Source organism: Entelurus aequoreus, linkage group LG09 (assembly GCF_033978785.1).
Source record: "Entelurus aequoreus isolate RoL-2023_Sb linkage group LG09, RoL_Eaeq_v1.1, whole genome shotgun sequence".
In the NCBI taxonomy this organism is placed as follows: Eukaryota; Metazoa; Chordata; class Actinopteri; order Syngnathiformes; family Syngnathidae; genus Entelurus; species Entelurus aequoreus.
The window spans coordinates 78401334-78417944 of record NC_084739.1 but is presented as its reverse complement, the minus strand read 5'-3'; the positions used below and the strand labels follow the sequence as shown (position 1 = coordinate 78417944).

The window sequence follows — 16611 nt, the reverse complement described above, 5'->3', positions numbered from 1 at the left end:
ACACTACTGAAATCCTCTCATTCACACTACTGAAAATGTTTTCTCCCATACACACTACTGAAATCCTCCTGTCCACACTACTGAAATTCTCTCATGCACTACTGAAATCCTTTAATACACACTGCTGATTTTTTCTCTCATACACACTACTGAAACCCTCTTATACATGCGAATGAAATCTTATCATACACACTACTGAAATTCTCTCATACACGCTACTAAGATCCTCTCATACACACTACTAGGGCTGGGCGATATATCGAGTTTATAGGATGTATCGATGTATTTTTAAACAAGAGAAGAATTAAGAAAATATCGTAATATCAATATAATTTCTTTCACGTTAAAATGACCAAACGCTGCTTATTTGTTGTGATCCTTGTTCTTCCCCCGCTTCTCACTCCCTCTCAAAACTCCATGGGCTACTAAACCCCTTCCCTTCCTCCTTCCAGGACGTGCTTGCACGTATAAGAACATCCCTTATTGGTTGGTTGTTTACGATGATAACCAGGGGCCGTACTTATCAAGCTTCTTAGAATTACTCCTAAGAAGTCTGCTAAGAGTTGACTTAAGAGTAAATAAATTCTTCGCTGAAAGCTGCACTTAAAAGTTAGTTATCAAGCGTCTTACTCACACTTTCAGCGAAGTGTAGGACTGAATCTTAAGTGTCACACTCAGAGCTGAATTACGACATTACTATGTGCCGTAAACGCAATTTTAGGTGACGTCATTTCTGTGTCCATAGAAATGACCAATCACGGAAGGGAATCCGTTGTCTAAGAATAAAGAAATATCTTGGAAATATTTAAGTGGACAATGGGAGTGTATATTTTGACAATAAACTACAAAATAATACAAAACAAACTAGTCCCCGCCGGCACTCACGCTACCGCTCCCTCTCTTCTATCGCCCACACACTCACTGACGTCACTCACCTCACGGCCACACACATACGCTACTGTCATAACATTTTCTTTCCAATTCATTAATTAGGCAACTAATTTGAAACTGGTGTGGGTGGCTCTATATATACTAGCCCACTGCAGACACATGCAGAAATCAACAAGGAATCGAAAAGTATTAAATCTGTGACAAAAATAATATCCGCTCTGTCTAAACGATACCGTTTGATCAGCTGCTCGTCATCAAAAAAACAAACAAACATTGTTCCGTTCCCTGAATGTTCGTGCACGTCTCTCTCGCCTCAGTGCCATCCCCTGCTGGCAACTCCTAACCACTTAAGACACCTCTGAAGGTCTCTTAAATATCGTGGAGAGTAGGAGTGATTCTTAGACTTAAGAACGTTGATAAAAAGCTTTTATTCTTAAGTTTGAGAGTAGGACTAAATTTCGCAAATTCTCAGGACTTAAGTGTAAAATGGCACTCTAAGAAGCTTGATAAGTACGGCCCCAGGAAGGGAAATCACAAAAGAAATGATCTCACACAGACTACTGAAATTCTCTTTCACACTACTGAAACTGAGAGCCTTTTATTCATATATGTGACTAACAATCATTTTTCACTTGTTAATGTGAAACTAAATTCTTGGGAATAATAATTGATCATAAATTATGTTGCAAACCGCATATTGAATATATAAAGGGAAAAATATCCAAATCCATTGCTATTCTTTATAAAGTAAAACACATGCTGAATAAGAAATGTTTGCATATGTTATATTATTCTTTTATTTTTCCATATTTAACATATTGTGTTGAAGTTTGGGGAAATGTTTATAAAACAAACGTAGACCCAATAATTAAACTTCAAAAAAGGGTCATTAGAATAATACACAAAGCGTGCTACTATGAACATACCAATCCATTATTTATAAGTTCTAATGTGTTAAAATTTTCAGATATTGTGTTTTTAAAAACAATGGAAATTATGTTTCGAGTAAAGAACAACAGCCTTCCAGCTTGTATTCTTAGGTTATTTCAATTAAGAGGAGAAAACTATAATTTACGGGGGATATTGGTTTTCGAAATATGTAAAGCAAGAACAAATACAAAATACAAATGTATTTCAGTTTTAGGAGTTAAATGGTGGAACAAGCTCAGTGATGAGTTGAAGACATGTACTTCTTTGTTAAGGTTTAAGAAAACATTGAAAGGTGAAATAATTGAAAATTATAAAATATAGCAACGATTACTTTCATCCCATTGATTTTTTTTTTCTTTTTAATGTTGATGTTCCAGGTAATCTTATTTTCAGTGAAGGTATAGGATAGGCAAATATAAGCCTTGGCTTCAGCCTATTCCTTTTTCGGTCATGCTTTTTTCTTTTCTTTTCTTTTTGTGTGTAAATGTGTATGATTGTTATATATGTATAATTTGTACTGTACTGTCACACAAAATGGTTAATGGTTGATCATATGACCGAAATAAACTTATTTCATTCATTCATTCATTCAAAGTGTTTTAGTGAGATGATGAGATGATTTCAGTAGTGTGTATGAAATAATTTTAGTAGTGTGTATATGATGATTTCAGTAGTGTGCATGAGGGGATTTCAGTAATGTGTATGAGAGAGAAAAACATCAGTAGTGTGTATGAGAGGATTTCAGTAGTGGGTAAAAGAGGATTTCAGTAATGTGTATGAGAGAGAAAAAATTCAGTAGTGTGCATAAGAGGATTTCAGTAGCTCGTGTGAGAGGTAATTCTGAATAATGTCCCGAACAGCCTCTTATATATGTGTGTGTTTGTGTGTGTATCTCCACAGGTTCATCCTGGTGTTTGGATGTTTGGTTCTGTCTGTGTTTTCCACCATCCCTGCTCACCAGGAGTTCTCCTCACACTGTCTGCTCATCCTGGTAGGACACGTGCACACACCTGCAATTATCTGCAATCAACACATTCATGTTTTTGACTGATACAGGTGTGATTAAAAATATCAAGAGTGACGTCTCATCATTAGAAAGCTGCCAACATCGAGTATGTTGTCGTGCTACCTTGCACAAACTTGAAACCAGTAGAATGGCATCACTCTCGTTGCCATGGTGACGCTGCAGCCAATAATAGTGGTGGTGCCAACTAGGACACATTTTAGTGGCACACAATGTCATAACCTCGCCCTGTCGTGTAAGTGTTTAGTGTTTGTGTGTTTGTTGTGCAGGAGTTTGTGATGATTGTGGTGTTTGGTCTGGAGTACATTATCCGGATATGGAGCGCCGGATGCTGCTGCCGCTACCGAGGCTGGCAGGGACGTCTCCGCTTTGCCAGGAAGCCTTTTTGTGTCATGGGTAAGTGTGTGTGCGTGTGCACCTAGAACTTTGTGTGTATGACGGGATGTTCTTGTCTGGATTTTGGCCTCCTGGTGCTTGTATCAACTTTTGCTCAACAGTATGTGAGCATCTGTGTGTGTGTGTGTGTGTGTGTGTGTGTGTGTGTGTGTGTGTGTGTGTGTGTGTGTGTGTGTGTGTGTGTGTGTGTGTGTGTGTGTGTGTGTGTGTGTGTGTGCGCGTGTGTCTGTGTGTGAGTGTGTGTTCTGGCAATGCTTACTTAATGGGGACATTGCTCTGTTTACACCAGGTAATTTTTTAACGGCCCCGCGGCACATTCTAAAAATACGATTTAAAACAAAAACAAAAAACATAAAAAGTGGTATAAAAGAGCAAACAGGTGAAATGTAACAAGAACATGTTGCAATTGTACTCTAATAACACAAAGCTGCCATGCAGGCTGTTTCTTTCTTTAAAAAATAATAATGAATCAAAATGAAATGTCATTATGAATTATTGACCTATTCAAAGCTCCAATTACATCACATTAAATATTCCACTTTGGAATATTTTTTGGGGAAAATATTTTGTGTCTGCCATATAAAAAACTAAGCTGTTTTGTTTAAAGAAGGGCCTAAAACGAACAAATAAAAAACATAAACAACAACAAAAGTCATAATTGACGGATAGATCTGAAGTTGATCTTGAGACTATTGTGTTAAAAGTAAAAAAAAAAAGTATGATTTATTTTTTAATACTTTACTGAACAGGACACTTTTGAATCCCCAATAATTTTAGTGGGACTTTTTTTTTAAGTGTCTATTTAAGTTGCTCAAAAATAATAATTAATTAATGTTCTTATGAGTTATGCTATGAACTCCAATTATTATATAATCTCAAATATTCCACTTTAAAATGTTATTGGGGGAAAATATTGCATATTTTGTGTTTTTTCCATAAAAAACTGGGTTTTCTTTGACAAAAAGAGCATACAACTTAAATCTTGAAAAAACACTTTATATTGACAGTTAGACCTAATGTTGATCTGGAGATTTAGACCTTGAATAATAATAATAATACTAAATAATGACATATTTTTTATATTTTTTTTACCTAAACCCTTTGTGGTTCCTAGGATCAAGCCTGAGTGGAGGCCTAAACGTATATTTTTTTATACATATATTGTATTGTTTTTTAAAATAAAAAATATCATAATGGCCCCGGCTTGCTTTGAAATTTCAGTGTGCGGCCCTCAGTGGAAAAAGTTTGGACACCCCTGGTTTACACAGTCACCTTTAGGGGACCTCTGATGGTATGGGGACAAAAAAACAGGTCCCCTAAAGGGAAACCTTTTTAAATGATAGTCAGATCCATTCTGAAGATGCCTAAGTGATTTTTAAGCTAAGATAAGATAATCCTTTATTGATCCCACAACATGGAAATTTGGGTTACTTTGTTTACGTGTTTCAAATATTGGTAAAAGATACAAATAATTAACTAGGATGCCAGGATAACATTTGTTATCCTGGCATTTATAGTACTGTGATTCTGTATGGTATCCATCCTTAGTTAAAACTAATATATTTTTCCGAAAACAAAATCTGGTTTAGTGTTCCTTAGGATGACATTTTCATACAGCATGATTATGTATTAAAGTATGATTCACATTCAGAATTTTACATCCTTCTATATATGGTAGTTGGAGTTGCAGACAACTTCATTACTGCTAAATAGCAGTTTTCAGTAATGTCGCAGAAGATGCAGGATTTGCTTCAACGTTTAAGTGGTGAAACTTCCTATAAGAGGACAGCTGTAGTGCTGTATTCTGAGGATCATGTCATATTTACTTTGAACTTTTTTTTGTTTTTGTTTTTTAAATGGTCCTCAGTAGTCACGTACAAATTTGTGTGAATTATGCAAAATGATTTAAATTTGGTCCCCATGAACCATATTAACTCTTTTTTCCCCAGGGTCCCCAGTAAGAATGATCAGCACATTACTTCATCAATCCAGAGATTTAAAGACGTGTATGAGCTAACTGGGCAGTGGCCATTTTACACCATTTTTTTTATGCCTCCACAACCTGTGGTCCCCACAAGTGATGATCAAAAACTTGGTCCCCATTCCAAATGATAACCAGTGTGTGTGTGTGTGTGTGTGTGTGTGTGTGTGTGTGTGTGTGTGTGTGTGTGTGTGTGTGTGTGTGTGTGTGTGTGTGTGTGTGTGTCCTGGCATGTGCACCTTTATGTACTTAAAGCATTTGTGTATGTACCGACGTGTGTCTGTGTGCCTTTTTATTTGTGTAATAGCATTTCAAATTGTGTATATACCGGCAACCTACTTGTGCCTGTGCGCTTGTGTGTAATTGCACGTTTCAAAGTGTATGTACCGGCATTTGTGTATGTACCGACGTATGCCTGTGTGCAGTGTACCTTTTTATGTGTGTAACATCATATCAAATTGTGTATATACCGGCAACCCCTTTGTGTTTGCGTGCTCGCGTGTAATTCCATGTCTCAATGTGTATGTACCGGCGTGTGCACCTTTATGTCCTTGTGTGTGTACTCAAAGCGATTGTGTGTGTACCTGAGTGTGTCTGTATGTGTATTTATATTTTTACGCGCATGTGTGCACCGGCATTCATTGTGTGATCTTATTTGATTGTCTGTTAGTGCATGCACCTGTTATATGTCCCTATTTTGTGTGTGTACCTGCAGTCACATGACTCACAGTTATGAATGAGAAATGTTGTTGCATCAGTCCTGAAAACATTCATAATAACACAAGTGTTGTACCATTTGTGAGATATTGCATTCTGCTGGTTAAACATTGGAGCAAACACAAAATTTGTACATTTTCATGAGTTTTAGAGGTAAACAAAAACTGTCGACTAGGTTGTGGTCGCTGAGTCATCTTTTTGTCGCACACAGACATTTTCGTACTCATCGCGTCCGTCGCCGTGGTGTCGGCCGGCAGCCAGGGCAACATCTTCGCCGCGTCCGCCTTGCGCAGCCTGCGCTTCCTGCAGATCGTGCGCATGGTGCGCATGGACCGACGGGGGGGCACCTGGAAGCTGCTGGGGTCCGTGGTTTACGCCCACAGTAAGGTACGGAACACCTGGCAACTGCTTCCTAAAAACCTGGCACACTGTTGGTCACTGTGTGCTTTTTCAGTGTTTCCCACAGGACTGCAATCTACTTGTGGCGGTGGGTTGGGAGCGTTATCGTCTAATTTGCATAACTGGAATATTGTTGTGGAAGAGATAAGTGTGGTAAAAAAAACATGAAAATCAAAAAGCAGTGCGTGCTTCAGATCTTTTCCTGCACTGCAAAAAGTCAGTGTTCAAAAGCAAGAGAAAAAAAATACAAAAATTAGGGGTATTTTATTTGAACTAAGCAAAATTATCTGCCAATAGAACAAGAAAATTTGGCTCGTCAAGACTTTCCAAAACAAGTCAAATTAGCTAACCTCAATGAACCCAAAAAAGGCCTACTGAAATGAATTTTTTTATTTAAACGGGGATAGCAGATCTATTCTATGTGTCATACTTGATCATTTCGCGATATTGCCATATTTTTGCTGAAAGGATTTAGTATAGAACAACGACGATAAAGATCGCAACTTTTGGTATCTGATAAAAAAAGGCTTGCCCCTACCGGAAGTAGCGTGACGTAGTCAGTTGAACATATACGCAAAGTTCCCTATTGTTTACAATGATGGCCGCATGAAGTGAGAGAGATTCGGACCGAGAAAGCGACAATTTCCCCATTAATTTGAGCGAGGATGAAAGATTTGTGGATGAGTAAAGTGCAAGTGAAGGACTAGTGGGGAGTTGAAGCTATTCAGATAGGGAAGATGCTGTGAGAGCCGGGGGTGACCTGATATTCAGCTGGGAATGAACACAACAGTAAATAAACACAAGACATATATATACTCTATTAGCCACAACACAACCAGGCTTATATTTAATATGCCACAAATTAATCCTGCATAAAAACACCTGTGTGTTTGTTATGCTAGCTCCTAGCTCCTCTGCTAGCTCCTAGCTCCATAGAACACGCCAATACAATTCAAACACCTGATCAACACACACAATCACTCAGCCCAAAAGACCGTTCATCGAACCCAAGGTTCATAAAGCTTATATATTTTTAAAAAGTTACGTACGTGACGCGCACATACGGTCAAGCTATCTAATGTTTAGCAGCCAAGGCTGCATACTCACGGTACCTGATATTCAGCTGGGAATGACTACAACAGTAAATAAACACAAGACATATATATACTCTATTAGCCACAACACAACCAGGCTTATATTTAATATGCCACAAATTAATCCTGCATAAAAACACCTACGTGTTTGTTATGCTAGCTCCTAGCTCCTCTGCTAGCTCCTAGCTCCATAGAACACGCCAATACAATTCAAACACCTGATCAACACACACAATCACTCAGCCCAAAAGGCAGTTCACCTAACCCGGGGGTCGGCAACCCGCGGCTCTAGAGCCGCATGCGGCTCTTTAGCGCCGCCCTAGTGGCTCTCTGGAGATTTTTCAAAAATGTATGAAGAATGGAAAAAGATGAGGGGAAAAAAATCTATTTTTTTGTTTTAGTATGGTTTGTGTAGGAGGACAAACATGACATAAACCTCCCCAATTGTTATAAATCACACTGTTTATATTAAACATGCTTCACTGATTCGAGTATTTGGCAAGCGCCGTTTTGTCCTACTAATTTTGACGGTCCTTGAACTCACCGTATAGTTTGTTTACATGTGTAACTTTCTCCGACTTTCTAGGACGTGTTTTATGCCACTTCTTTTTCTGTCTCATTTTGTCCACCAAGCTTTTAACATTGTGCACAACGGTGAGTTTTGTTGATGTTATTGACTTGTGTGGAGTGCTAATCAGACATATTTGGTCACTGCATGACTGCAAGCTAATCGATGCTAACATGCTATTTAGGCTAGCGATATGTACATATTGCATCATTATGCCTCATTTGTAGGTATATTTGAGCTCATTTAGTTTCCTTTAAGTCCTCTTAATTAAATGTATATCTCATGACACATGTAAATATGGCTTTTAATTTTCTGCGGCTCCAGACAGATTTGTTTTTGTATTTTTGGTCCAATATGGCTCTTTCAACATTTTGGGTTGCCGACCCCTGACCTAACCCAATGTTCATAAAGCTTATATATTTTTAAAAAGTTACGTACGTGACGCGCACATACGGTCAAGCTATCAAATGTTTAGCAGCCAAGGCTGCATACTCACGGTACCTGATATTCAGCTGGGAATGACTACAACAGTAAATAAACACAAGACATATATATACTCTATTAGCCACAACACAACCAGGCTTATATTTAATATGACACAAATTAATCCTGCATAAAAACACCTACGTCTTTGTTATGCTAACTCCTAGCTCCTATGCTAGCTCCTAGCTCCATAGAACACGCCAATACAATTCAAACACCTGATCAACACACACAATCACTCAGCCCAAAAGACCGTTCACCTAACCCAAGGTTCATAAAGCTTATATATTTAAAAAAAGTTACGTACATACGCAAAAAAAAAGTTGCGCACATACGGTCAAGCGATCAAATGTTTAGAAGCCAAAGCTGCATACTCACGGTAGCACGTCTGCGTCTTTGTCATCCAAATCAAAGTAATCCTGGTAAGAGTCTGTGTTGTCCCAGTTCTCTACAGGCGTCTGTGTATCGAAGTCAAAAGTCCTCCTGGTTAGAGTCTCTGTTATCCGAGTTCTTCCATCTTGACTGCATCTTTCGGGAATGTAAACAAAGACGCGCCGGCTATGTACTGTTGTTGCTGACTTCGTTCGAAAAATACGTCCGTTTCGCACCGACAACTTTCTTCTTTGCTTGCTCAGCTTCTTTCTCCATAATGCAATGAACATAATTGCAACAGATTCACGAACACAGATGTCCAGAATACTGTGGAATTATGAAATGAAAACAGAGCTTTTTCGTATTGGCTTCAATGTGGAAGGCATACCCGTGTTCGCCGGGCTACGTCACGCGCATACGTCATCCTCAGAGGCGTTTCGAACCGGAAGTTTAGCGGCAAATTTAAAATGTCACTTTATAAGTTAACCCGGCAGTATTGGCATGTGTTATAATGTTAAGATTTCATCATTGATATATAAACTATCAGACTGCGTGGTCGGTAGTAGTGGCTTTCAGTAGGCCTTTAAAGGCCACTGCTACCGACCACGCAGTCTGATAGTTTATATATCAATGATGAAATCTTAACATTGCAACACATGCCAATACGGCCGGGTTAGATTAGTAAAGTGCAATTTTAAATTTCCCGCGAAATATTCTGCTGAAAACGTCTCGGTGTGATGACGTTTGCGCGTGATGTCACGGATTGTGCGGACATATTGGGACACCATTGTGGCTAGCTATTAAGTCGTCTGTTTTCATCGCAAAATGTCACAGTATTCTGGACATCTGTGTTGGTGAATCTTTTTCAATTTGTTTAATGAACAATGAAGACAGCAAAGAATGAAGCTGTAGGTGGGGAGCGGTGTATTAGCGGCTGGCTGCAGCAACACAACCAGGAGGACTTTGAGTTGGATAGCAGACGCGTTACAGTGAGTACAGCTTTGGCTTCCAAACATTTGATCGCTTGCCCGTCCGAGCGTGCCGCTATGTGCATGTCACGTACATAACTTTGGGGAAATATATGTGCTGTATGAACTTTACGGAGGTGAATGGTACTTTGGGCTGTGGGATTGAGTGTGTTGTGCGGGTGTTTGATTTGTATTGGCGGGAGGGGGGAGGTGTTTGTTACGCGGATTAATTTGTGGCATATTAAATATAAGCCTGGTTGTGTTGTGGCTAATAGAGTATATATATGTATTGTGTTTATTTACTGTTTTAGTCATTCCCAGCTTAATATCAGGTCCCACCCGCCTCTCACAGCATCTTCCCTATCTGAATCGCTTCCACTGCCCTCTAATCCTTCACTCTCACTTTCCTCATACACAAATCTTTCATCCTCGCTCAAATTAATGAGGTAATCGTCGCTTTCTCGGTCGGAATCGCTCTCGCTGCTGCTGGTCATGATTGTAAACAATGTGCAGATGTGAGGCGCTCCACAACCTGTGACGTCACGCTACTTCCGCTACAGGCAAGGGTTTTTTTTATCAGCGACCAAAAGTTGCGAACTTTATCGTCGATGTTCTCTACTAAATCCTTTCAGCAAAAATATGGCAATATTGCGAAATGATCAAGTATGACACATAGAATGGACCTGCTATCCCCGTTTAAATAAGAAAATCTCATTTCAGTAGGCCTTTAAAATAAGTATATTCTCACTAATAACAAGTGCACTTTTCTTGATAGAAAAAAAAAAAGAGACCTTTTTGCTCAATATGTTGAAAAATATTTTTAAATTAAGTAAATGCTAGTGCCATTATTTTGACATAATGATATGCGCTCGGCATTACATTTCTTGAAACCATCAAACTTATACTAAAAACTAATGTATTGTTCTTAATGGAAAGGCAACAAGACAACCGCTTGTTACTCTCGGGGTCTCCTAGCCGCTCAGGCAAATCATATTGTCTAAAAATGCATTTTTCCATCGATAACGTGACATCTTCGCGCCAAGTGTGTGCTCTTTCAGTCAATTAGTGCACATATATACAGCCCGGCCCCTGGCCAAAAATGTTTTAATTGTAATTTTGAAGAATTCATCTGAATGTGCATGAACTATTTCTGTTCAAAATTTTTAGAAATGTCACATGTTAGATGTTTCAATATTAACTGTCAGTTTACTGTACTGTGCCAACTGTACTACTATATGAGTACATGTTTTCTATTGTTTCATTGAAAATAAAAACGCAAAGTCCATTTGGCTGTCATCTGTTTTAATATGAGACACAATTTTGTCAAAGTCATGATTTTTTTTTCATGCTTGAAATAAGAAATTATTACTTAAAAAAAGTAGTTTTATACTTGTGAGTGTTGATGACACAGCTTTGCAACACTTGATATTCTAGTTTCAAGCATGTTTTACTCAATATAGGTCATAAAATCTCAGCAACAAGCTGTAATATCTTACTGAGATCATTTAGGACCAAAACCCTTAAAACAAGTAAAAGACTAACATAAAATCTGCTTAGTGAGAAGAATGATCTTATCAGACAGAAAATAAGCAAATATCACCCTTATTTGAGATATTTAATCTTACTTAGATTTCAGTTTTTGCAGTGTGGCGCTTCAAACTTATGTGCGTGGGACCGCCACAAAGAAATGAAAGTGTGGGAAACACTGAAATGTTGTGACATGCTTGACTTGTACGCCGTAAACGTGTCGTTGTTGTGTGTCGACGGTTAGGAGCTGGTGACGGCCTGGTACATTGGCTTCCTGGTGCTCATCTTCTCCTCCTTCCTGGTCTACCAGGTGGAGAAGGAAGAAAACAAGGATTTCGCCACCTATGCCGACGCTCTGTGGTGGGGCACGGTGAGCGCAGCAAATAACGGCTTTTCCGCCTCTTCTGTGTCTTTTTATGGCAAATCTGTGTGCCTCTCACAAGGCAGAAAAGAACATTTCTGGGTGTGTTTGAAGAGATGCTGTTTTTACATGACAGGACTGACAATATATTTCCATTTTGACTGTCTTTAGCACTTTAATGACTTTCTAGTCACACTCGGACGGTCTCCCTCCGTCCATTACACGGTGACGCTTCAACCTAACTAGAACTGGACCAATCAATACCTTCAATTCTCTGCCGCCGCCAGGTGAAGTTAGCCAGTACTGTCTCACTTTTGGGACTGACCGTGACTCCTATTAGCACAGAGCAGCTCAATCCGAGTATCAGTCCTTTGTTAATTTTTCAAAATGACACCAAAACTAAATAACTCGTTTTTTTCAATAATGTTTTCCGGAGCTAAAACGAAAAAAGGGGAACAAATAGTTTTTCAGATTTTTCACATAATTGGAAATGGAATAAAACGGATAATATGGACTTATATTTTGAGAATCCATTCGCGACGCTTAGGTTTAGCCGAAAGTAGGGTTGAATCTGTGTAGGTCCGTGTACCTTCCGTTCATTCTATTTCCAATTCTGAAACGCAAATCAAAAAACTAAATTAGGGCCGTTTTTCGATTTTCATTATATATGGCTGATTTTAAAACAAACAAAAAAGTGTTCATTTTTATAAAAATATTGCCATAAAATTGGATTTTGTGTGGTTTTCCTTTTGTGGGTTTTTATTTTTACAGACAAACACAAACGTCGAATATATGTTCATCCAAAATGCAAAAATGCGTGTTTATCTGTGTGATGACAAATTGAACCGGAAGCAGTATTTTAGCTTTTCTTTCGCGTTCAGCGTGTTTTTAGCATTACGGTAACACCTTTGTTCAGCAGGAGTCCTATTGTCGTTTAAAAAAAGTGACATTAAATAGTTGTCCAACTTTTGTTTCAGAAATGAAAATAGAAAAAATGGTCCGAAATTAGTTTTTTGATTTGCATTTAAGAATTCCAAATAGAATGAACAAAAGGTACATGGACCCTCAATCCACGTATCACTCCTTTGTTCATTTTTCAAAATGAAACCAAAACTAAATAACTTGTTTGGTTTTTTTTCAAAAAATGTTTTCCGGAGATAAATGAAAAAACGGGCAACAAATCGTTTTTTCCGATTTTTCACACAATTGGAAATGGAATAAAACGGATACTTATATTTTGAGAATCCATTTGTGACACTTAGGTTTAGCCGAAAGTAGGGTTGAATGTATGTATGTCCGTGTACCTTCCGTTTGTTCTATTTCCAATCCTGAAACGCAAATCAAAAAACAACATTAGGGCTGTTTTTTGATTTTTACTATATATGGCAGATTTGAAAACAAACAAAAAAGGGTTGATTTTCATTAAAATATTGCCATAAAATTAGATTTTGTGCTGTTTTCCTTTTATAGATTTTTATTTTTCCAGATAAACACAAAAATCCAATTCATGTTTATCCAAAATGCAAAAATGCGTGTTTATCTGTGTGATGACAAATTGAACCGGAAGCAGTATCTGAGCTTTTCCTTCACGTTTAGCATGTTTTTAGCATAACGGTAACAGTTTGTGTACCTTCCGTTCATTTTATATCCAATTCTGAAACGCAAATCAAAAAACTAAATTAGGGCCGTTTTTCGATTTTTATTGTATATGCCAGATTTTAAAACAAACAAAAAAGTTTTGATTTTCATTAAAATATTGCCATAAAATTGGACTTTGTGCGGTTTTCCTTTTATGAGTTTTCATTTTTCCAGATAAACACAAAAATCCAAATCGTGTTTATTCAAAATGCAAAAATGCGTGTTTATCTGTGTGATGACAAATTCAGATCCCCTGTCCTCCTTTCTTCTTCTATATATATATATATATTTTTTGACCTGCAAGCACAAGTCCAAGTAAAACTACTTACGGGTAAAAATCGGTGTCTCATATGAATTTGCAAAAAATATGTTTTTTCCATTCTCTAATTGTGCACAAAATCGAAAATTGGAAGAACGATTCATTATCCGTTTTTTTTTGTTTTGTTTTGAGGCTGGAAACGAATATTGAAAAAAGAGAGTTATGATTTAGTTTTTTTAGTTTTGGTTTTGTATTGAAACATTATTGAAGAAATGATAAACAGATTAGGCTTTTTCCCTAATAGACAACTGCAAAATAAAAGGAAATCTACACACCAGTAAGTAAATGAATACAAAAATGAATTAAAATTTAAATGAACAAATTAGATAATATATATTTAATATTAATAGATGTTTGGAATACTGAAACTGCGTAACAATTTCTAAATATTTACAATCATCCTAAAATAAAGTACTCAGTCACAATAATAGATAAATAAATATAAAAATAAATAAAATAAAATAAATGTTAGCACAAATAATTTACATGATGAATAATTTGTTTATGTATGTTGAAAATAAATACATAATTAAAATACCTACACAAAAAAAGATAATATAATAAAATGATATATATAATATATACATTTATTTATATTATATATATATATATATATATATATATATATATATATATATATATATATATATATATAATTTTATTTTTTTTCGAATGCACTCACACACACATAAATACAAATAATATGAAATATAAAAATAGATACTTTTAACGGTAAATTGTATATATATATATATATATACAGAGAGAGAGAGAGAGAGAGAGAGAGATTCAACTATCCATCTATATATTTATATACACATTTTTATATATATATATATATATATAGTTATACTATATTATATAGATAGACATACCTATAGATATATCTGTATGTATATATGTATATACATGTATATATGTATATGTACATGTATATGTGTATACAGTGTATACATGTATATATACATGTATATATGTATATATATAAAACAATAAATTAAATTAATTAAAAAACATTTAAAAACGCAATTGTTTTTTAATAAAAAAACTACCAGCTCAGTCGCCAGAATGTTTCTATGAAAAAAGTGTTACCGTTTTTAAATTTAATGTACTGTAAAAATAAAATATCTGTAGATTTTTAACATAAAATTTTAGGTTTTTTTTACACTGAGTTGCTGTGAATTTAAAAAAAAACAGTACAATTCTTATTTTTACAGTAACATTTTGCCAACTGAGCCCCATGTTTTGGTTTGTTTTACCGTAAGATTTATAGTCATGTTTTTTTCAGTGCACTTTTGTAAATTGAAAAAATTATACGGTACAATTCTGGTGACTGAGCTGCCAGTTTTTTACCGTAATTTTTTTTTTTACAGAAACTTTAGATCAGATTAGATGACTGATTTATTAGTTTTTGAAAATGGAAATGTGTGCACATTTTTTAAATGTTTACTCTCCACCACTCACACCACTGGTGTCCAAAGTGTGGCCTGAGGGCTATTTGAGAGCTCACAGCTTGTTTGTTAATGACCCACGGCACATGCTAAAAATACAATTCAACAAAAAAAACAACAGTAAATGGGATTAGAAAAAACTAATCATACGAATAACAAAAATATATACAACACAAAACGGCAGGCTGTTTTCTTTGTTGAACATACAGTATATAACTTCCTAACGTATCTACATGGGTTGGTTTTAGCCGGTTTGAAAAAATCTAAATAACAAAATGGCCCCTGAAGTTTGGACACTGCCTGGACTCATATTGCCTTGCGTCCTCCTAGTATAAAACAAAAAACCCAGTGAGGCATGTCACATTTTGACCTTTCAGATCACCCTGACAACCATCGGATATGGTGACAAGACCCCGCAGACGTGGACCGGGAGGTTGCTGTCAGCCGGATTCGCTCTTTTGGGAATCTCCTTCTTCGCCCTGCCAGCTGTGAGAACGCACACACAATAGTCATGTTGTGTTGAAGGGACCATGTTGTACTGTAATATGCATCACTCATTTTAAATACGTTTCAAACTCTGTGGTCGGAGGTCATCCGACTACCGAGCTAAAAGCAGCACTGCTCTTGAGGCCGTCAGGGAGTGAGGCTTACCAACATACACATGGCCTGCCTCCGTTACACCACAATAGTGTATTGTGTTCGCCTTTGTTATTAGTTAGCACTAATGGGATTACGCCATTTTGTGTGTAACGCTAAAGCTAATGAGCTGTGTTTTTGTCTCTGACAAGGTGTGTGTCTCCAAGAAGCACTGTTGTATACTTTGTCCACTTTTTACATATAGACTGTCACACTTTTCCAACATATTATATGTCATATATGACATACAACAACATAACATTAAGGACAGGGGGACACAAAAGTTAGCAACAATAGCATAGTTTCGTGAGCTACATGCTAACATCGCACGTTTTAACAGCAACATCATGCGAGGTTCGCAAATCGGCCGAAGCAAAATAATAAAAATAACAGGTTCCTGGCACGCATATTATTGTTAGAAGATAATTGTAAAAAAATATTTTTTGTAGAAAATTTTAATGAACAAATTAGATAATATATATTCAATATTAATACATGTTTGGAATTCTGAAACTGCATCCCAATTTCTAAAATATTACAATCATCCTAAAATAAAGTACTCAGTCACAATAATAAATAAATAAATATGGAAATAAATATTAGAACAAATACTTTAGATGATGAATAATTTGATTACGCGTGGCGAAGTTGGTAGAGTGGCCATGCCAGCAATCGGAGGGTTGCTGGTTACTGGGGTTCAATCCCCACCTTCCACCATCCTAGTCACGTCCGTTGTGTCCTTGGGCAAGACACTTCACCCTTGCTCCTGATGGCTGCTGGTAGCGCCTTGCATGGCAGCTCCCTCCATCAGTGTGTGAATGTGTGTGTGAATGTGGAAATACTGTCAAAGCGCTTT

The 16611-nt window shown here is 36.8% G+C and overlaps 1 protein-coding gene across 1 annotated transcript in view; it reads left to right on the top strand.

The window, feature by feature from the left end:
• kcnq5a (potassium voltage-gated channel, KQT-like subfamily, member 5a) overlaps positions 1 to 16611 on the top strand; it is a 218619-nt gene that overhangs the window by 150147 nt on the left and 51861 nt on the right. The window contains exons 2-6 of the mRNA XM_062059509.1: positions 2722 to 2812; positions 3115 to 3241; positions 6151 to 6326; positions 11595 to 11720; positions 15497 to 15607. Coding sequence (XP_061915493.1) covers positions 2722 to 2812; positions 3115 to 3241; positions 6151 to 6326; positions 11595 to 11720; positions 15497 to 15607 — 631 coding nt within the window. The remainder of the gene's footprint in view (positions 1 to 2721; positions 2813 to 3114; positions 3242 to 6150; positions 6327 to 11594; positions 11721 to 15496; positions 15608 to 16611) is intronic.